The sequence below is a fragment of the Ornithodoros turicata genome, unplaced genomic scaffold, assembly GCF_037126465.1.
Source record: "Ornithodoros turicata isolate Travis unplaced genomic scaffold, ASM3712646v1 Chromosome67, whole genome shotgun sequence".
Taxonomy (NCBI): Eukaryota; Metazoa; Arthropoda; class Arachnida; order Ixodida; family Argasidae; genus Ornithodoros; species Ornithodoros turicata.
The window spans coordinates 115,460-138,851 of NW_026999388.1; the positions used below are offsets into that span (position 1 = coordinate 115,460).

General features: G+C 44.4%; 1 protein-coding gene across 2 annotated transcripts in view; it reads right to left on the reverse strand.

Annotated features, from left to right (window-relative positions):
* Positions 1 to 10,984: 10,984 nt before the first annotated feature.
* The window catches only part of LOC135374489 (uncharacterized), a 62,236-nt gene continuing 49,828 nt past the window's right edge, over positions 10,985 to 23,392 (reverse strand). For both annotated transcript variants that reach the window (XM_064607452.1, XM_064607451.1), the window contains exon 4: positions 10,985 to 11,474. In XM_064607452.1, coding sequence (XP_064463522.1) covers positions 11,272 to 11,474 — 203 coding nt within the window. In that variant the 3' untranslated portion in view covers positions 10,985 to 11,271. The remainder of the gene's footprint in view (positions 11,475 to 23,392) is intronic.

Below are 23,392 nucleotides of genomic sequence, written 5' to 3' on the forward strand. Positions count from 1 at the left end.
TCATACATATCCCAGTTCAGCCACAAACAACGTGGTATTCAATCTCGCTAACGTACCATTAAACAAAGCAGAAGTAAATGTGTTGTCCAAAGGTCTCACCTTTGTGCCCACCCCTCCCAGCACTGACAATTTCGAAATCCTAAATGACCTTCTAAGCTTAGGTCGTAGAATGCACCTGCAGACGTTTTTCCACGGCAGTGAACATACAGAGATAACACCATTTAAGAAACCCTCAAACTGGACACCAGACCCGTCGAAAACAAGCCCCATGATTGACAATTACATTAGAGCGGTTTATAACGAGATTAAATGCCTAACTGTCATTGATAACAACGCTAAAAATTTTAACTTATCTAAAGCAGAAAGGACAACAACAACAACAACTAAATCATGACTATGGCCTGGGGTGATTCACCGCTTGAGAGCAGTACCCTACCCCGACGAGGCAGAAAGGACGGCCTTAATGAATCTTAAGAGACGTAAAGATATCATCATTACACCTGCTGACAAAGGTGGCGGAATAGTCGTTATGAATGCATCGGCCTACATAGATGAGGCAAACAAACACCTTGATGATGAGACATCTTACAGGCCTCTTGATGGCGACCCGACGTCATTATTCTGCCAAATAATTAACAAGAAGATCTTAGAACTTAACAAAGACAACTCTCTCCCGCGCTATATAGCAGACTTTATTAAGCCGAAGAACACCACGCCTGGTTCTTTTTATCTCCTTATTAAGATGCACAAAAGTAACCACCGGCAGGCCTATAATTTCGGGTGTTAATACACCGACTGAGAAAATATCCCTCGTCTTAGATCACTGCATCAAGCATATTCCTCCACAACTTCCCTCTTATGTAAAGGACACTAACGACTTCCTTGCCCAAATAAATTCCATTAACAACATTTCTCCTAACCTCAACAACGCTATACTGGTAACTATGGATGTGACGTCATTATATACAAATATTCCCCATGATGAAGGTGTCAACGCTGTAGAGCTTTTTCTTTCCTCCTTTCCGTCTGATCTTCTTCGAACTAAAACCATTATCTGTCTTCTTGAGTTAGTCTTGCAGTACAACAACTTTGTTTTTAATGACAAGCATTATGTCCAAGTTCAAGGCGCAGCGATGGGTTCCCGTGTCTCACCCAATTACGCAAACCTTCTCATGAGGCTTTTTGAACAAAGAGTCTTTTCCAGTGACACCATTAGTATTCCTGCGATACATTGATGATATTTTTGCCATCTGGACAGCTGACGATACCTCTCTACTCTCATTTTTTTATCATTTTAACTCACGGCACAATTCCATCAAATTCACGTGCAACTACTCTCGAACTTCAATCAGCTTTCTAGACGTCACTGTTTCTCTCGAGTCGGGTAAACTCGTCACAGATCTCTATAAGAAGCCGACTGAAAAACGGCAGTACCTTCATTTCAACAGCCATCACCCCAATATCCAAAAGCGAAACATTCCATTTGGACAACTCACACGTTTAAAACGCATATGTTCCAATACACAATATTTTTTGAAGCATGCAAAGGACATGTGCAATGACTTCAAGGAGCGCAGATATCCCGACGAACTCATCGACAATGCCCTAGCCAGAGCCACCTCCCTAGACAGGGAAAATTTGCTTTCTCGTGAATCCAATAAGGCACAAAGTCATAATAAATGCACTTCAATTACACCTTGCAACCGCGCACTCCGTAATGTAGGATCTGTGTTCAAACGCCATTTAAACATACTCCACGCCGATGAATATCTGAAAGACATTTTCCCTAATGCTACGGCTATTACATTTCGGAGATCACGTAACATACGTGACTTACTCACTTCCTCCCGCAATAATCAACAGAGTCCCGGTTGCGCTCCTTGCAACAGCAACCGCTGCCAAACTTGCTTATTTATTGCAACATGTACCTCCACCTGTAGCACTGTTAATGGTTTCGTTTTCTCTATTCGGCAGTCTCTTCACTGTAACTCATTCAATGTCTGCTATCTCATTACATGCAAATTGTGCAATAAACAAGACATAGGCGGAACACGTAACACCATCCGTGAAAGATTTTATGGCCATAAATCAGATATTGTTAATAAACGTCAATCGCCTGTATCGCTACATTTTAATCTTCCGGGACTTGATCTGCATACGCATATACTTATCACCATTTTAGAATCCGGGTACGCCAATGACATCAAACGCAAAAATCGTGAATCCTTTTTCATTTCGAAATTTGCAAAGTTGCAGCCGCACGGCATCAACGTGTACGGCGGCCCATTACAGTCCTTTATACTATGAGTCTATTTATTGTATTATCACTTGTCTGCCATTTTTCACATCATACACGATGATAAACAATCAGTAAGACACCAACTCCGCGTTACTTTCCCAGAGTCTGGAAGCTCTTAGCCATCAAGGTGCTGTGTGTCCTCAATCCTTCGCTCTTGAGCCCTAATTCCCCGTACGCATTCTAAAGCTCTTTGTGCCAACTGGCTGCTGTGCCTATTCATGTGATGTTCATTGGTTTCCTCCACGTACAACTCCGACTCGTCTGTATGTCTGTCTGACCTTGTCCAGCCACCTCCTATTGAATGCGTTTTGTTTTTCATTTTCATTTTTGCTTTTCATTTTTGTTGATATTTGTATTGCGTTTGTAGTTCTCTTCACCCTTACTCTTTTCTCTTGTACCATGTGACTTGTTTTTTTATATATCATTCACCACTTGTAACAGGTCCTAAAACCTGAAGAAGTGCATCCTACTGCACGAAAGTCTTGTTTTTATGTATATAGTAAACAGTTGAAGCTCTTAACCGTCTTTGTTATTTTTTATAGTTAAAATGATAGATTATTCTCCTCTGTTGTTTTGATTAAGAATAACTTCTTTGTAGTGGTATAGATTTTATTTCCTCTTGTGTTCGTGTCCCATGGTCTTCCAGGGTCTCTGCTGTTCACAGTTAATTACATACAACTATCGGAACTTCCCTCCATTGAACTGATGGTTCTCATGTATAGGAATATTAGACTTTTTACAATAGAACTTGTAATTTTGTTTGTATTCATATTAATTAAGAATATCTTAATCTTTGATTAAATGTGGTGACCGTTTCTCGTTTTGATATGCCATTGTGTAGCTATTATTTCCCTACATGTTGGAGGATTGGTTCTATATTAATGTTATGTGTTGATCGTGTTGATTCGAATTATTTTCTTATGTCTGCGTTATTCACTTCAATAGAAATTGATTAATTAAATTTGTGTCATATTGAAATATTAAACTTAGCTTCCATATTGTGCTCGAAATTACTTACATCTATCAGGTTCTCACATCTCAGTCTTTTTATAATAAAACTTGAAATTTTGATTGTAATCGTATTGATTAAGAATATCTTCTTTGATTAAATGTGTTATCACTTCTGATTCATTGAGAACTTGTGATTACTGTTAATAAAAAATATTGTGTTTGATCTGTGATACCTATTCAATGCTATTGCATCATGCCTATAATAAGTATTGTTACGTGTATTGTGTTTCTTCTGCTTCAGGTTTTTTGGATGGGTTTTTCTCCTTCACATAGAGTCATAACATAATTTCTTGCACTATTGACTTTAATAAATATATTTTCACTTGTCCTTTTGTATGTAGCTATCCTTTGCATGTAAACAGCCTACTGCACACGTGTTGTAGCTGGAAAAAAAATTGCGATTGAATTCGGCACAGATTGAAAAATGACGAAAGAAGTCGGCCCAGGATGAAAAATGTGAGCGGGTAAGCGCGCACGCATCCCTCCGGCCACGCTCCGCCCACCGGTAAGAGCCTCCACCCGAGCGCCGCCTGCCGCGCAGAGAAAAAAAAAGTCGGCGCGACGGTAGCGCTGCCCTGGTGGCAATGTCTGAGTTTCTCATTGTTTGAGTCTCTCAACCAATGTATACTACTGGAATGTCCGGCGACGAAGGAGCCTCATCGTCCGTACCTGTGCATGCTTCCGTGTGTACTTGCGGTACTGGCAAAAGGTCTGTTGTAAACTGACATTCGTCTTCGGCGTAGTTGTCATAATAAAGGTCGTCGTCGCTCTCAGAAAGCAGCTCTTCGTCCGTAGCGCTCATGCTGAAAACACTTTCGATTGCATCGCCGCTGCAGACGCTGCTTTGTCTCCACACCCGTGACGTCACTAGTGTCGGGCGTGGTCGGGTGAAACCGGATATGAAATTCGCATAAAATTAAATTCATTTTCTCTACAACGAAGAAGAATTAAGCTTTCACGTTTCACATGTAGCATGTACGTCCTGTTTGGAGTCTAATACAGTCGTTATTCGAAAATCACCAGACCTCCGGACTGTCGCTTTTGGACTTCCCCCTCTCTCACACAACTGCTTGGTCCCTGGCAACATCCGGCCCGCTCTGCCCTCAAAGCTCTCTTCGCCTTTCTGTATACCATATATAGGACTTGGATCCATATTGTGAAGGGGCTCATTATTTCATTCTCTGCATCACCACCTGCAATGGGGTAGAGTATCGCCTCATTCATCGTCCCGAAATAAAGTTGTTGTTGTGGTGGTCGCTACTGGACACTTGGATACCAATGGCCAAGCCGCTTTTGATTCGAAAGTGGACGTATGTACTATTTCACTCTTTGTCCCTGTTTCGTGTCTCAATGGCACAGTTGACATTCGTTCTTCTGTGGTACCAAACTGACGTGTTGCACTTCTCTCGTTCGGTATTTGGTATTGCACTGCTCATTTGGTATATCATGTGAGCTACAGAACTCTATCGAATGAGTATATCCATTAAAGCCCAGAAGGAGTATATGCTTACTTCTTCTAGAAGTGGTAAAAAAAAACTCCATTAGAGGGCTCGCTATGGGACGTACAAGCCGTTTACTCCTCTTCTGGAGTTAATGTGTACTTTTTTGGATAAAAATGTACTTTCTTGCTACAAGAAATATGCCTGGTTGGCTACATTTTGGCTACCTGAGCTAAAAGAAATGGCTACGTGCAACATTTGCTATCTGGTAACCCGGCATACCAAAGGAATGTGTGAAACACTTCTCGACACTGTGCGTGAGATGGTTGTGTCAACGCTTTCCATAAAATTTCGTGCTTTCAAAGTGTCCTTTTCCATATCAGGCTGGAAATGACAATGTTATACGTTTGTCTGATCTTGCTTCCTTTATTGCGTGCCAAAGACGTACCTCATGGCAGGGGTTTATTAAGAACAAGAAAGGGAAGGTCAGCCAGACGAAGGTCGGCTTGCTATCCTCCAAATGCCCATTTCCACCGACGTCCCAAATCAACCAAAAGCTCATTTCATCCGAAAAAATGTTCGGAGGTTCTGGGCTTTCGGTTGATCTGGCCACGCAGGTGGCGGTGACCCCCCAAAAGCTCTTTTCATCCGAGCGCCCAGAACCACCGAAAGCGGGATACTTGAAAGGAAACGATTCCTCTGTTTGTCAGGGAGAGGAGGAAGGCTGAGCGGTTTTTGGGTGTGCGGGAATCCAATCCTGCAACTGAGTCAGAAGTGAAGTCTGCAAAGGAAAGGTATTATTGATGTCGATAGCGTTCAAGAAATGATCCGATCCGAACAGAGATCCGAACAGTGCCTGCAACCCGGTCACTCACATGGAAAATCCATGTGAGTGACCGGGCTGCAGGCACTGTGTAGGTCATCATAGTGGAAAGCAAAGCAAAGCAAGCCACTTCACAGGTCTCGAAGAAGGTTACAAAAAGGACCTCCTCCTTTACTTTTCTTTTATGCGTTCTGTTAATACAGTTCAGACGTTCAGAAAACACGCTATTAACCGGATGAAACACCCCTAGAAAAAGCGTGCAAAGAGTATCAATGCATGAAACCAACATATCGTCTGAACTGTCGATCTCCTCTGAAGGCGCTTGAGGTTTGAGTGTTTTCCGCCTTCCCGCAAAATTTTCCAGCCACAGAACATACCACTCCCACCATGCTCTTTTTCCGTGAATCATGACGCGGACTTCCATGACCTTCAGAACATAGTGCTTTTCCCGTCAGCAACGTGCATACCAATAAAATTCATTTTCGGGATACCTCTCCGTTCAGATCACTTCTTGAACGCGACCTCATTTGTACACACCGAGTGTCGTGTCATTTTTATCCAACTACGATCAAGCTTCTTTAATATAGATCTCGTGCATCAGCTCTCATATTTTATTAGTCATACATGTTACATCTCTAAGGAGAATTATGTATTAGTAAGCAGGGGAACAAAGGAAGTTGTGCAAATCAACGGACCACATATTTCACGCTACAGAACATTTCGAGCACCGGATGAGCAGCAGTCAGGAACCCACGTGACCCTCTCTGGCGAGTTGAAGGAAGTACAGCTCGAAGCAGAGTTAACTGGAACGCCACTTCGACCGCTGAATCGGGAAGAGAATCACCCTAGCGGCGCTTAGGAGATATAAAGGGAAATAATGTTTCCACTGTCCTACTTATGGCGAATTCGGGTGGTCATTTAATTACAACACTGCCTGGCGCTCGGAAAATGCTAGGTCGGCTCCGGAGCTGGATCATGTGACAGTTGCCACCCGAACATGAGTTCCAGGGATCTGGCGGTTTTAGGATCAGGATCAGGCTCGCCTCATCTCTTTTGAATCAGGGCAGAGTTCGTACACTTGGATCATGCTAGGGCCATCGCGGTCGCCTGTCTTCGGGTTCCGTCGTCTGCTAAATAACGTGAACTTCGACGTGCCGTCCAATGAGAGCACTCGCCACCGTTGCAGTGCGGATTTGACGACACAGGATATAGTTGGGCAACCCGCTGCTCGATCGTTTCGAGACCGGACGAAAAAGGTAATAGCTGGGAAATTCCGGGCGCACGGAAAGTGCCACGCGAACTGCTTGACTGCTAGGGATCTGGCAAAAAAAGAAAAAAAGTGGCCACCAAATGACCACCACTCGCCATGATGCTGCGAGGGTGTCCGCCTTGGCACCGGCATTATTCTCAAGGGTGGTTATCGTCGCGATGCTTGTTTGGGTTTGAGACGATTATGTAAAGGTGTATGCTGGCCGATATCACGCGGATACGATGCTGTTATCTCATTGATACACGCAAAGGTGAGCAGCAACCCCAATAAATTGTCCACTAGACCCCGTGCATCCTCGTTTGTTTTATCACAAATCTGAAAATGCCCCACTGAACGAACGCGACCACTTTTGCGTGTATCAATGAGATAAGGGCATCGTATCCGTGCGATATCAGCCGGCATACGTGCACCTTCACATAATCGCCGAAAACACAAACAAACATCGCGACGATAACCACAGCTAAGGGCAATGCTGAGTCAATAGAGACAGACCGTTGATAACGTGGCCAGCGTCGAACCGTATCAACCGGAACCAATCAGTGGACAAGATTCGGAGTCACGCACATTCGCGATTGGTTCCGACAGGCACGATAACTTTATCAACGGTATACTAAAACCCACTAATAGCTCATGGCAAGGCTTAGACCTCCACAGCAACAGTGGGACAGTCGGAACACTATTTGCCTTTATTTCTCGTAAGAGCCGCTAGGGTTGTTTTCTCCCCGAGTTTAGCTCCGCCAGTCGAAGTGGCTTTCCAGTTAACTCTGCCTCGAGCTGTACATCAGGTTCCCGCATACTTGGGAACCACTCACCCTTCCTCCTCTCCCTGTTAAACGGTGGACGCGTGTCCTTTGAAATATCCCGCTTGCGGTGGTTCTGGGCGCTTGGATGAAAAGATCACTTGGGGGATATGGGTCACTGCCACCCGCATGCCCAGATCAACCGAAAGCCCAGAACCTCCGAATATTATTTTGGAGGAAATGAGCTTTTGGTTGAATTGGGACGTCGGTGGAAATGAGAGTTTTGAGGATACGATCTGCTACCGAAGGAAAGAAAAGGGGACGAAAAGAAAGGGAAAAGAAGAAAAGAAAAGGAAAAGGAAAGGAAAAGAAGAAAAGGAAAAGAAGAAAATAAAAGAAAAGAGAAGATAAGGAAAGGAAAGGAAGAACACAAAACTAAAACTGAAAAGTCACACACACAGTCACAAGGCGTTGATAAGGTTCGCGAGCGTGGAGAAAGCGGAGGAACGCAGTGGGTCGAGAGAGAAACACAGGGAGATCCGTGTCACGCAGAAAGCGGCTTTTGTGGCTCTCCACTGGTTAGCTCGACGCACAGAGCCAAGGGGTCCATCCGTCCGTGCACCCAAGCTCTGAGAGGTGTTGCCAGAGCACGGCCCGCTGATGGTGGTGACGCTGACAGCGGAGGAGCTGATATCGTAGGGGGGAATCGACCCCAAAACGCTTCAATTGCTTCTCTACCAGCGGCATTGCCGAGTGGGCTAAGGCGTCCGCTCGTTGGTGGTAACCAAGGTCGTGCTGAAGACTGGGAGGTGGTGGCTTCGAATCCGGCTGTGCTGTCTGAGGTTTTCCCTGGGTTTTCCGAAGCAGACGACACAGTTCCCGTCGGCCCAGGACGCATACTAATCCCCCCCACTCCTTCCTGCTGTCCTCTCTCCGTCTGTCCACATCTGTACGCCGCTCCTAGCCACAGTTGCTTCGCGGCGCTAACACGCAATCAAAGAAAGAAAAGATCTTTGAGAATATGCAATGCAGGATGCCATTTTACACCGGCGTGGTATATCGAACCTCGCGCCACCGTCGTTGAGACGCCCAGAAGCTCGTGTCAAGAGCGCCGGATGTTAACAAATTTACGCCTTTGCAAGTGATACGCAGTTTTTATTTCTGCTCTTTTCTCTCTATCGATAATTTGCGCCCCAGATAATCTTGCCTCCCCTCCCACGCTACGCCGCTGCCTCATGCATGAAACGGTGCGTCCAACACTTATCAGGTTCATCGTACATACTGTCAATGCGGTACATAAGCTTTACCCGGCGCAGAGTGAGATCGTGCAAATCGAAGGAAAATAATGATATATCAATGTAAAGGGGGTTCAGTGTGACGATCGCGAAAGAATGTGCAGTTCCTGACGTCTATGTAACCAGCATTCCTGAATAGTTTTTAAGTTATGACGTTTTCAAAGTAGCTCTAATCTCGTGACGCGGCCTCACTGGTCGTGACTATAGGAACTAACAGGTAGCGCTCTTTCTCGAATAAATCGTTGTAGTCTTGAGAATCGTATCGTTTTATCTTCCAATTGGAATGAAAGTCTCCTCTCTCAGCTAATGGGGAGCGATATACCAGAGCGATGATGACTGCGGTCAACAGCGCCTCCTGTCAGTGGTTGAAAATCCGCTTTCTAGTCATGACAGCCCATGTGGCTTCAGATATTATTTGTTTTCATCTCTCATCCTGCTGTATATGCACCGGGAAAAAGGTCTTCGTATTCGGCCCATCCAAATGCCCTCACACTGACTTCTGACTGAACGTCATCTCGTTCACCGCTTTTAAGGTGAGCGAGGTCACGTCGTCTTCCCGTTATGCCTGACAGGAGACCTTTGCTCAAGGCCGTGCTCTGACTGGGAATTCCGGCATACTCTCAACACCTTGCATATGCTTTTTTTGTACAGACTTTTCATAAAAATTATAAGGGTTATAGACATCCTGTTTTCACTTCTGTTGTCTCTGGGCCGGCGGGCGTTCTTCGCCATCTGTTGCGCAATAATCGAATGACCTAAAAATCGTTATTTAACTGATTAATTATAATGGCTACGGCGTGCTCCAATGAAATTCTGTTCCCTTCGGTCACCTGATCCGTTTTAGGAATAAAAATGCGTTCGATAGGTCGTCCAAGGTAAATTTACCCATGTAGCGAAAGCGAGGAAAAAAACCAAATCTGATCCTGCAACACTGTCATCTCCGTGACTCGAGCGATCCTGGGTGTTGGTAGCACACGTACGGTCGGAAACAAAAAATACTTAGGACGCGCGCATGTGTCTTGTATAAACTAATAGTTTATTCATAATTCAAGTATAGGAAAAGCTATCTGTTGCACCACTAGTACACATATACTAAATCATCTACCACCTGAGTAAGTTTCCGTATCCTGCTCCACTGCGCATGTGTACGCTCGTTTGTCCGTGCATTCTTTTATCCGTGTCGTGTTCATTGTAATGCGGAGTTCGTACTCTTTTTGGATTAAACAGGAAGCGACGTTCACATTTCGAAGCTGTAGGCCAAGATTAACACATGTGAACAGATGAGTGCTATGCGTCCCGTGTTGCTGGCCCCGAGAAAAAAAAAGTTTCGTCATTGCCGGCCATGATAGCATTTGTTTTGGTTGCCCGATGTATTTGTTTGCTTCCGCAAGTTCATCTTCAACGCATGAGGCGGCACTGTGCTCCTTCACATTGGGGGTGAAGGAAACGCGCGTCTCCGAAGATGCCCAATAAACAAACTAAAGAAATAAACGGTGTTCCTTCACGATTTTTTTGCGGACGATCTACCGAACGGATTTTTTTCGTTCTGAAAACGTCAAGATATCAGGTGACCGAAGGGTACAGATGTTCTCATTGGGACAACTTCGTATCTTTTATAATTAAAAGTTAACTAACGATTTGTTAGGTAATTATTCATTAGATGGATGAGCAACAGATGGCCAAGAACGTCTGCCGGCACAGAGATGATAGAAGTGAAAACAGGATGTCTCCAGCCCTTACAAATTTTTATGAAACACCTCTATCGAAAAAAAAAAAAGACACCCTGTATTCCCTGGGATAACAGTCACACTACGCCAGTATTTCACGTGGGATTTTCACAAGTCCACGGATAATAAAGAGATATCATAGGTGTTTAGAGATCAACTATAAAGGACGTCCCCCAAGGAGAAGGCAGAAAATCACGTACACAGAGACAGAATCTGATTACGTGTCCCCGGGAGCCTTATCAACGTGACCAAAGGTTTATCCTAAACTTCATAGATGCGTGGGGGACAACGACACAGATTGTCGAAAATAGCGTCGGATCCCAAACGAGACAAAATTTCCCCCAAATGGACAACCCACTAGGAGTTGACAAACGCACGCGTCGTCGTGATAAGAATTTTATCCAAGATGACACACACTCATTCAGGACAACTTCTTACGAGAAAGCGACAACAGAAATTACTTTACGTCGACTGCCAAACTCAAGACGCAAAAGGTAATGAGAATGCATGTGATATTTTTGGTCATTCTTACAAAGAGATTAAATAAATACGGTAATTTCGAGCAGGCTACCGAACGAGTGCAAATAACGTCTCTAGAGATCTACAGTGCTATCTCTTCTCTGCCTTCCTGTCGCTTCATTCTGCAGAATGCCGTGTATGTGACATTTTACGGCGCTGCAGTGAACAGCGTCATGGCAATGGCGACTAGGAAAAGGTGCTTGGACGGTGTGATGACGTCGCTGGTATTACAGCCATCTTCGCTGCATTGACAGACCCTAGATTTGACTGACATCGTAGCCGTTCTGTAGCACTCTTGTTCATTACCCAGCCATCCACAGGAGCGGTCCGTGCTTTCTTCTTGGCCATCGACTGTTGCGACATGGAAAGAAAAATCATTATTATTTCATGCAAACACACTTAGATTGACATTTTCTCGTCCAGGTTAAGTCCTAGTTATAGGGTGTATCATTATTTCCTAAAGTGTCGCGACAGACTAAAAAATTGTACCCTATTTAGTAGCCTTGAATTAACAAAGCGTACGCTATTGCACGAATTTTCTAAATCATATTTCTTTTATCTTCTGATTTCTTTGGAAAGCAGTTATCAAGTCATACTTCTCAAAACTAGCCATTAAAAACTTTTCGTTATTCGTTTAATTCCGTACATCGTTATTCTGATAAATGCCTGGCTTCGCTGTGATGATGCGATGACTTCTTTGAAACACGCTTTTCACGTGACGGTCCGAGCACCTCAATTTCAAATAATAGTGAGTTGGTCCACCTCGCGTGCGTAAGAACGGGGTATACGGCAAGACATTTCGGTACAGGACATTTCGGTGTACGGATATTTTGGTACATGGACATCTCCGTAGAAGCCATGCATGTGTAGCACCGGTCGACTTTGTAAACGACGGCTCTTCCCTGTGCGGCATAAATTATGTTACCAATGTGGTTCTGTAGAGGTCATTTGATGAGTCGGAAACACTTATGCTCATTTCTACTTACAGCGTACCAAGTGATATGTAGAAATACTACGCTGCGAACAATAGGTATATCTGCTCCGAAATTTATTATTAGCATGGCTGAGGAAGGGAACAAATGAACTATTCAATCAATTATGTAACACAGTACAGCAACTAATACGGCTAATTTCCCCAAAGTTTTGTTGCAGTAACGACAGAGGAGTAAGGCGGTAATTGGCAGAGCACAATGCGTAGTAATCCAAGGTCAAAAGTCTTCCAAGTGTAAGTGCGCTTAGTAGTAACACAGGGTTCAGTTTTGGGGCCATTTCTTATTTTTATTAATGATACGTATTAGGTTCTCTGTTAGTTCAACGTGTGAAATCCGACCCTTTCTCATTCACTGAATTGGAAGTTAAGCAGGGAAGCTGCCTTCGCGAAACCCGGCTCCACAGTGTTGTGTGGCCAAGTCCACATCAACGAAGCAAGGAACCAACGAATTGGTTTAGTGGGCGTCAATGAGAAACGTTGATTTCCAATTGATTTAATGGGATCCGACGTGTTGTGTATTACAAACTGTGCCAATAGAAGGAATGAGGAACTAGCCTAATGTGTATCAATGAGAAACTGCTTTCTAATTGATTTAATGGGATCCAACATGTTGCATTACCGCCACTACAATAACTGACAAGTCAGTTTCTAATGGAACCAGCGTAATGGTGACTAACGGTACATCATCACTCTCAAATCAAGTAATAATATTTCCTTACGAAGAACGCTGTACGTTCGTGTTGAGGATGAACTCATTAGAACCAATTCAAACAAATGAAATTCCAGGGCACGAACCGTATCAAAAATATTGCGAGTGAAATTTGAATGAAAATTTGAAATTAAAATTTATTCCGAACAAATCGACTGAGGAAGCGAACAGACAGTCGGCCACGATATTGGCGATATCGCCGCCGCGTGGTAATACATATCCGTGCGCACCACATAGTGCGTTATTTCAAATGTTTGTGAACATATTATTCTCAAAAGTACATGTGCCGTAGTACCTTGGTATTACACCTCTAACTGTAAGATATTTTTAATGCATTCCGTACAAGATTCAGTGGATGTATGTGGACGCGTTCTCCGGAACCACCACCAACGAAACCGATTACTCAGTTTCTCACAAGCAGTCGGCGTCATTCGTGCTTGCTTTCGAGGATTTGATCCGTGTCTAAGGTAAGCAGTGGCGTAGCCACGGGGGGGCTCGGGCCCCCCCTACCTGCCACGAACCGACCCACACAAATTGTGCAAATCCGAGAACATAATATATGTGGGGGGGACCAGTGTGACGATCGCGAAAGTTCTTGCAGTTCATGGCGTCTATCTAAGAAGCACTCTTGGATGGTTTTCAAAGTATGAGCTTTTCAAAATACTTCCAATCTCGTGACACCACCTCATTGGTCATGACAGCCTATACATGTAATCGTACTGTGAACGTCTAAATCAACTATTTTCGTTCCTTTTTTTAATCCTCAGTTTGCAGTGTGCACAAGTATGTGTGTGTTGTCTACACAGGATCAGCGGGGGGGGGGGGGGCGAGTTTTCGTATCGAACCCCCCCTAACTTGGAGGTCTGGCTACGCCACTGAAGGTAAGTAGTCGATTTGTCAAGCAACGCCGTCTTGTATGTTTTTGGCCGTTGATCGGAGGATAATGGAGTCAGTGTGTTGCCACCCGCGCTGTGTGCATCGGTATGGAATATATTTTGGTGGTTACTTTATCTTTCGAAATGCTATTACTTGAAGGTTACCCTCGTACGACGCGGCTGGCACATGGGTGTCGGCTTTTGTCCGCAGGTGGTCAAAACGGAATCTCAACGAAGCTGGATGGTCTTAATTTTCACGCAAGAAGGGCAAGCTGTACAGGATTAGAAATCTCCTACGAAGCACAGAAGAGCATTATGTCATCTCTCTCTTTTTTTTTTCGGCGGCACTGTGCGGACATGGGGATACACCTCTATGAACTTACTCATTTATGTGGATTTATGCCGTGTGTGTTGATGATGGACAGTATGCTTTCACAACATATAAGTGCTCATTAAGGTTTCTATTCTTGGTGTTTACTATGTCATGCTAGCGATTTTCAACCGCTTGGTGAATATTCCCTCTTATAAAAAAAACATCACAAATAACTTTCACCTTTGTATCTGCCACTTGCAATATCTTCACATCTACTGTATTTCATATATGTAGGAATAAATGCTCAAGCAGGAACGGTATATTGTGTAATTGATTTTTACAGCGAAAACATGCTTTCTGATGGAACAGAGGCATGCACATTCAAACAATGCATCGCCAATGAGAATTTCAACGTAACTTGTCTTATAGGATAATTAATTGGGTACTTCTTGACAGGACTCAATCATCGGCCACAAGGGACACTCCTCCACCGGCCGCGCCTCAACTTGGCATTGTTTCAACCGAAGGTCCAAATGGTAGCGTGCAGGCAGGGAACGTCTCGGGTAACAAAACAACGTTTAATCACATGTTGATGACAGCAGAATGTTTCGGGTCCTCTGGATCCCTTACAGTCCGGAAACTGATGTCACAGTAGCTGACAAGTTTAGACGTCAGCTCCGGTCCAAATAGTGTCTGGGAACAAACTTTCGTTGTTTCGTGGCGTCGTGTCCTGAGTCACGATGCTACCCCGTTATTGTTGGAGCCTCCAAGGTCCGGCTGGCCGACGGGATGAATAGGTTGGTTATCCGCTCGTGACCCGCTTTCCCTAAATGAATGTGGGAACGGGTTCACGTGGCATGGCGAAATCAAGCGAGTCGTAACAGCATCTCCGCCGCCGGGCTGGTCATCGCTAGAGGTGCAGTTCCTGTCGCTGCTCCGCTGAGTCGATGAGTAAGTTCTCTGGAGTATTCTGTTTCCTGCAGTGGCCTTGTCCAGCAGCTCGCACAAGCTTGCCATCTCCGATGAGTTATCTCTGCTGCGGCTGCCTTTCAAACAAACACGAAGCAAACAAAAGGAAGTACAACGACAAGACAAACATTCATCAAAACATAACCCTAGCACAGACGAGTGCCGGTTCTTCCTGTCGTATACCAGACTTGATTGATATGTGGCAGTACTCGCCCTATAAAACCCCGCAAATCCCGTTAATGAGTCCCTTCAGTGGGATGTGCAGCCAAACTACAAAATGAAGCATGTTTCTTACACAGTTATTCATGCCATTCTGTCATATGCGAAAATTCATACGATTATATTCATTTTCATATTTACAAATTTTGGAAGCATGCAAGGACTCATCTGTGAAACTAAAAACAGCGACTGAGCCCGTCAGCGTTTCCGTTTTCTCTTAGCTTTCCTATTTACTGGCAAGTGCTACATGACCTGACGAATAGGTCAACGTCTTCCAAACCAGTAATATCCTTGTGTCAGACGTAGCTTTGTCCTACGTACCACAAAATGCCCTGCGTTAGGGCCACAGTGAGCTAAATGTAGCTGCTCAGCTCGATACTTTTGCGGGACAACCAGCTGGTCAATTGTCTTCCCTTTTCTGCCTTGAAAGCGCCTGTAGAGCAGGCCGCATTTCACGTAAAATGGAATGTTTTTCGCGGCTAACCCGTCGCTAGCGCCATTGCGCCAATTTTTGAGGGAGGGGTCACTCATCTGCTCTGATATCAACGATTCTCTATCTACACTGTGGAGACTTGATGAGTTGAGGAAGGTACAGTGTTCGCCTTGCGTGTGTTGCGTCATTTCTTCTTTCACCAAGTGTTCAGTTTTTACCATATCCGTCGTGCCGCCGTCGTTCACGACACCCAACCCTTCTATATTTTGCGATTTCGCCAAGTCGCATCAAGTACGTTGATCATTGCGATATTTTGATATCGTCCTCCGTCGCCTCGGTATCGAATGATGTAGCGCCTGGCTCATCGCCTTCGAAAAACACTGTCCTCGTTTCCTTAATATTTGGTCTGACTTGTTCGAAAAGAGGTATCTGTAATGTTGCGGAAGGTTGACTGACACGACCGCTTCAGTGACTAGCTCGCCAAACGGGCCTTCTATCTTTACCTTTCCAAGAGGGAGTCGTACACTGCGCTTTTCTGCCACTTGCTTTATGTTAGCGGCCTGTGTAGTCCGCTGCCTTCACATAATCCGGATGGACCATGTCTACAGTCGCTGCAGAATCACGGAGGATCTCGCATGGCTGGCCGTTCACAATCATTCTTCGCACGTACGGTTCTAATAATTTCCCATCTTGGGCGCAAACGCGACTTCGTTTGGACAATTGGCTGCATAATGACCTGGTTCGTTGCAGTTTCCTAGCTTCAAATATCCTGTCACTTTCCGGCTTTGGTTTGTCTACATTTTCCCCTTTTTGGGTCGCTACGTCGACGATGCTTTCCTCTTTGTTTAGCGTCCCCCGTGGCTCGTCTTCAAGTGTTCCCCTTTGTACTCCTTACCGTTTTTGGGTAGACTGCTCTTAAACCCCTTCTCGTCGTGTACTCTTCTGCCAGCTTTTTGAATATCAAGTTCCTCTAACCTATCCTGAATCCAGAACTTCCCTGGTTCAGAAAGACAACGAAAAAACTGCTCTAGCGCGACGCATTCTATTACCTTTCCGTGGTCCCCATAAGCCTCGGCGCTTTTCAGCCATTCCACTAGATTAGCTTTCATATTGTAAGCAAACTCAGGGAAGGATTCGTTTACCTTTTTAGACGCGTTACGGAATCGTTGTCTGAAGGCCTCCGTTGACACTTTTTGAGGAGTGCGGCTTTCACCTTCTCATAATCTTCCGCGTCCCGTTTGCTTAGTCGAGCAATAACATCGGCTGCCTCACACGGGAGGAGCGTTAAGAGGGGATACGACCTCCGGCGGCCCCATGTATTCTCTATGGGCGAAACAATGCGATCTTTTGCAGCTAATACTGAACTGATTTGGACCAAAATGGCCTTGTTCGATAGATTTTAGAATTTCAAAAAATTCGCATTGGAGACATTTGCAATTTTCTTTGCAGAAGTTTTTAAAAACCTTACGAAAGCTGCAAAAAATTTATAAGTTCGGTCTCTCGCTTTTGGAAGTTCGTAGCTCGTTTACTGTAGCACATATGTGAAATGTAATCAGTAGCATTTACGCGGAATTCTTTCTCAATATTTACGTGTCCATGTCATGTCTGTCCATGCCTCCAGTTGTTCACAATATTGAAAAAACTTAAGGTATGTACGGCTCCGTGAACTGCCCCGTCTTGCCATCGTACAGTAGCGTCACATTTCTGGTCAGAAGAGAACTTCATATCGTTCCGCGGAATGCAGTCACTGTTCTGGCACCCTATCCCAGAAGGGGTTTCCCCGGCAGCGGAAGCACGAAATTGAGGTCGTGAAACCTGTCTGGAGAGATCCACGTGAGTAGGTCGTCGCAAAATAATGGGAAGGCCTTGAGTGAGAATAGGGAGAATAGGCGGCATAGACCAGGAAAGCTTTGCTACACAGCCACACAATATTCGTCTCGCATCGCATGCACGTAAAAAGAATGGTAGGGTTAGGGGAGGTGAGGCACAGTGAGACCGAGTGGTGTTATCATTCGCTCTCCCGATGTGTTGAAATTGGAAAACAGTTTTTTTTTTTTTTTTTTTAATGAGGTAATATCAAACAATCAAAGACTGGATTATGGAAAGGCCGAAAAATAAGGAATTCCAAGAGGATGTCTGCGAAATAAATAATTTATGAATAAAACGTTGAAAAAGACTCCACGTAGAAATTCACTTTTTAACAGAACTTTTTCGAAAGAAGCTCTTTCTCTATCCACAGCTGTAAGATCAACCCCAGTACACGAGGGATGCTGCCAAAAAGTGGCATGCGCTGGACAAGGTCATACAAAGTTATTTTAAATGCATAAAAAGCATTTAGCACATTAATTCCCAATACCTGTCCTGAGCACAGCGTTGTGGATCTACCTGGTGTAGCAGATGTAACTTTTCGGATATATATTTTTCCTTTCTTGGTGGCCTCTAGCTTTCGATAGTTCAGTCTTCCGAGTTCTCGGGCTCGGGGTCCAAGGGAACCGGAAAAAATGTTCATGGAAAAAATGTCCCCGGAAGAAATGTCCCCGGAAAAAATGTTCACGGTAGAAATGTCCCCTGGAAAAAATGTCCCCCGGAAAAAATGTCCCCTCGAGAAACATCCACTTTTGCTACGCGTGGAATTTTTGCGAAATCCCCGGTTGCGATATTGCAGGTCTTGAAGTCCTCGGGCTAAAAATAAATACTACAATTCCTAACCACTTACTAAGTATTTTTACTTGGAAAGCTCGACCTACTTTCACTTACGATTTCTAGTAGCGAATACACTGCAATCAATTGTCACGTTCGTTGATACAATGTGCACACTTAGCTGGGATATTCTTATTTTGTTTCTTTCTTTCTTATACTGAGAAGTATATACTGCGTGACGTCGTACTGACTGATGTGCAATCAGAACGCAGGGATTTTGAGACTAGATTTTAGGCCTGATGACACAGCTATCCTTTCAGGTTTGAGGGAATTAATGTCTCCCTAGTATTTTTCTTCATCAACATCAACATAAGAGCGGGACGTACTCTTTTCTGTACCAGATCGCGTGGAGTAGCGGTTGGGATGACCGCCTTTCACGTCGAGACTGGAAGGTGACACGGGTTCGAATCCTGTCACCAGGTGTGCTCTCTGAGGTTTTCCCTGGGTTTTCCGTCGGACTTTCCTGACGAATATCGGCACACTTAGCCCTGAAGTCGGCCCAGGACGCATACTAACCCCCTGTCACCCCCCCCTCCTGCTGTCCTCTGTCCACGCCTGTACACCGCGTACAGCAACAGTTGCTTCGCGGCGCTGACACGGAAAAACATTTTCTCTGCTGATTAGCACAAATGTGAAGCGTCACACAAAGTAGTACGCCGTCCAGTTTCAACAAATCAGGAGAGAAGATGTCATTCGGAATGGGCAGGAGCATGTCAAGTTCTGTTTTAGAAGTGCGCAGATCGACGTGCAGGGTGATGTGTAAAAAGGAAAATAAAATGCGAGGGGACAACAAGATTGACAGGCAAAAATGTATTTCAATATGTCTAGCGGTGTCACATCTTCGGAGCCCCGTACAGGCCACGCGTACCAAAAGTGAATTTTCCTCAGGGGACATTTTTTCCGGGGACATTTCTTCCAGGGAACATTTTTTCCGGGAACAATTTTTCCGGGGGTACTGCAACCTGCATTTGCAAGTCTGAGCGTCTTAGCTGCCTAGACTCTTGGGGACATGTTTAGAAAAAGAAAGTGCCTGATGGGTGATTGCCAGTGAATGAGTTGTACTACCCACTCAATGAATTTTAGAGGAGATGGTGTCGCTCTATATATTTGGCAACCCGAACATGATTGTCGTCGTGTACAATAAACACTTGCAATAACACAGTCATCTCTACTTTTACTTTTTGTTTTCTGTCTAAGTGATCGAAAGTACGTTATCTAAAGGGATGTTTGATGAAACGATTTATTCCCTGTATTAATTCTCAACAATTCTATCCTACTTACTTTGTAGAGCTCATTTTTTATCGCAGTTGGAATAACAATTTCCTTATCTTGGGTTCCTTACTTTTCGACCTTACGGTAATTCGGTTTTCTGCCTTTCCGGCCTGCTGATAGTTCGGTTTTCTGAATTTTCAGCCTTCTGATCGTTCGATGTTTTAATTTTTCGGCCTTTTAAGTTTCGACTTTCTGATATCTTGTCTAGGTTTCGAAGGATACATGTATGTTGTAAGGACCAAATTTAGGTTCACCTGCACATAGGCGCAAAGTAAATATACTAAAACTGGGTGTCCGCCCATTTAATCAAAAATCGTTTGGTCGAATGCCGTTTGATCGACGCCGTTTGTTGGAAAGGCGTTTGTTTTGAAAGGAATTCAAAGCTCCGTGGAGTGGGCCGTACGCACCTGTTTTTCCGTAAGTTTTGATTCGAGCATACGGTGCAGGCAATCAGTGTCCTCTGCTTTTTTATTTATTTGTTTGCTTTTTCAGCCGAAGAGGGGAGGCCACTGGTTATTTTAAGACCTTTGTCATTTACGAACAACACAGCTGAACAGAAAAGTGGGTACAATCCGACGAATTACACATATTGAAGAATATGGCCTGACGTTGGGAGCAGCCGACAGTCTGTGCTTCTTCTGGGCACCCTTCTCATTGCTGGCGGCAAATTTAAAGGGAAAGTTCTGAAATCGGATATCCATGTGTGTGCGAAAGCCGCTCGTTTGTGGAAACTATAAGAAGAAAATTGCGCCATGGTACAACAAAACATATTAAATTAACAGCATATAAAGCATTAATTCCGAGTGGCTCGGGACTAACATCTCAATTTTTTTTCTTTTACAAATCAATCAATCAAAACATTAGGAAGGGAGTTGCCTCAGGACAGAAGCCGCCGATATTTCGAACAGAGACTGTTCTTCTTCAACAGTCTCTGTTCGAAATATCGGCGGCTTCTGTCCTGAGGCAACTCCCTTCCTACATCTCTACCGGTTCGTTGGATTTCTACCCATCTACAATCAAAACATTAGTTCCACTCATTTAGAGTATGCATCTGCAGTCTTGGACCTCTGCACATCCACGCTGTCCGAGAAAAAAAAAAACAAATAAAGAAGACAAAATGCAAAGGTCTGCTGCACGGCTTATCTTGTCTAGGTTTCGGAGGACTTATTCCGTTAATGTTTGTAGCGACAAATAAATTTAGATTCACTTGCACACAGACGCAAGGTAAATACACTAAATCAGAATAGTCAGTTAAATACAAAATGCGTCCGCAAAATGTGCTAGTGTGAGAACTCGGCGCCAAAGAAAAATCAGCAGGTGAATATAAATAAGCGAGGGCCAACGAAATATAACATTTTGACTCCGCGCTGCGTCCAGAAAGTCAGACAAGTTAAGATAGCATAACATCAAGAAGTCACCAGATGCAGTCCACAAAGGGACAAAAGGGAAGAATTGGCTTTCGTCGGGACCTCCTTCTTTCTTTGTAGCTGAGTTGACCTTGGCAACCCAAACATGACGTGAGACCCCTGCATCTCAATAGTCAAGGAGGTCACACGTGTTTTTGGGACTACACAATCCTGCGGAGGAGTGAGTTATTTGTACTAAGGGTAATGGTTACAGCTTCCTCCAGGCTGAGACCCGTATGTTCGTGTGGCGCCATCTACGAGCGAAAAAATCGTGAATCGGAGATGCCGCCTCACTCGTATCCCCTCTTAACAACTTTTGCGACCAAGACTCGCGTGAAAATCCGACTTTTTCACATGTCCTCTCGAAATTTACGAGGAATAGACGAATATCCTCTCCTAACTTGAAAGGCTGCATGAGGTCTTTCATTTTGAATTTTTCTGCCCCTGTCTCGCTAGACGGGGTGCGAACACGACTGGCACTCTCAGCTTCGAGTCTCTTCATTTCTAGCTCAAGCCTCTTTACTTCTAGTTCATGTGCCCTTTGTTTGTCTTCTGCCCTTTGTCTCTCTTCCCGTGCGTTCTTTTCTGCCTCCTGCTCCCGCCTTTCCACAATCAACGCCCAACATTCTAGAAGCTCACTGTCCTCTGCATCTGTCTCACGGATGAGTTCTATAATATGGGGTTTTCTTTTTGCCTTTCCCACGCTTTCCCACGCTTTCCCAATTTCCTCGCACACAGCTAACAGATCTGGCACTCGCGACTTGTTTAGATCCATAACGTTCACTGAGTCGGCTGCACTCTGCACTGTATTGTTTTCCTCAAGTAACACTAAGCTTCAAAGGAATCAACAATCTCCAACCGCGGCTAAAATTTCACACAGTCCTATATAGCTAACAGTCTGGCAGACGAATGGAAAGAACCAAACACTCACCCAAACCAGAAGTCATGATCCGACCGCTGCCAACCAGTTGTTGCAACCGAAGGTCCAAATGGTAGCGTGCAGGCAGGGAACGTCTCGGGTAACAAAACAACGTTTAATCACATGTTGAGGCAATGATGACAGCAGAATGTTTCGGGTCCCGCGCTTAAATATCTTACAGTCCGGAAACTGTAGCTGATTGTATACAAGTTTAGACGTCAGCTCCGGTCCAAATAGTGTCTGGGAACAAACTTTCGTTGTTTCGTGGCGTCGTGTCCTGAGTCACGATGCTACCCCGTTATTGTTGGAGCCTCCAAGGTCCGGCTGGCCGACGGGATGAATAGGTTGGTTATCCGCTCGTGACCCGCTTTCCCTAAATGAATGTGGGAACGGGTTCACGTGGCATGGCGAAATCAAGCGAGTCGCAACAGCATCCACGCCACCGATCCAGCCCATGATGGGGCTCTCGGCCCTCTGCGACGTTTGCGAAGTGGTTGCGGACCCCAAGTACACCAACCATCGCGGCATTCTTTCCCCCTGCCTCGAGCGCTGTCACAAGTGCTTTATTGCGCTTTCTGAAGAGCACTGGCCTGGCCTCCAAGCTCTGAGATGCGCGCTCCAGGTGCTCTTTTCTCTCTCTTTTTTTAATGGCAGACCTTTACTCCTAGTAAATGCCCCTCAACCAACGAAGCAGTAAAAACCCAACCACATGACACATTACATGCTACACCTACCAACTTCTAATAACATAAGATAATGGTTATTTTTCCATCTGCTTCGATGAACCGAATAAAAATATTTTTTTTAACAACTTCACGGGTCCCACGGTAAACCATTGGTAGCAACGCAAAACACGTTTAGGAGACACACATATCAAATCAAATTAAATGCATTCACAATGTAAACACACTTCACACAGCAAGCAACACAAAAATAGTCAATAGTGACATAGAAGACACCCTCACTCAGTGTCGGTACCAGAGGCAGATGTAATCTTGCAATGACGTTTTGGACGGTAAAATCTCTTTATTCGACAGATTACGTAATAAATAATTGAATGACTGTTTGCCTTAGTTAGTTTGTAGTTGTGGAATTTTCCATAAATTACAATAAGTACTATAATAGTACGATTAAATATAGATGAAATCATAGTAAGAGTGATTGTCAAGTAAAAACTTTTTTTGTGGAAACCGGTTAAGGTGAGACGAAATTATGAGACAAATAGGTTGAACTGAGAGGCAAATACGTAAGAAAAAGTTTGAGGGGAGGTGGGAAAAATGGTGACGTGAGAAAACGTGTTATGGAAAATGTTGAGGGGAGGGGAGGAAAATAGTTTAAAAAGGAAGGTGGAGGTGAGGCAACCTCTTCAAAAAGGATGGGGTGCAGCAAATTTTTTTTTAGGAATATGGCGACGTGAGGTGAGGTGAAAAATGTTAGGTGAGGTGTGAAAAAACATGGGGTAC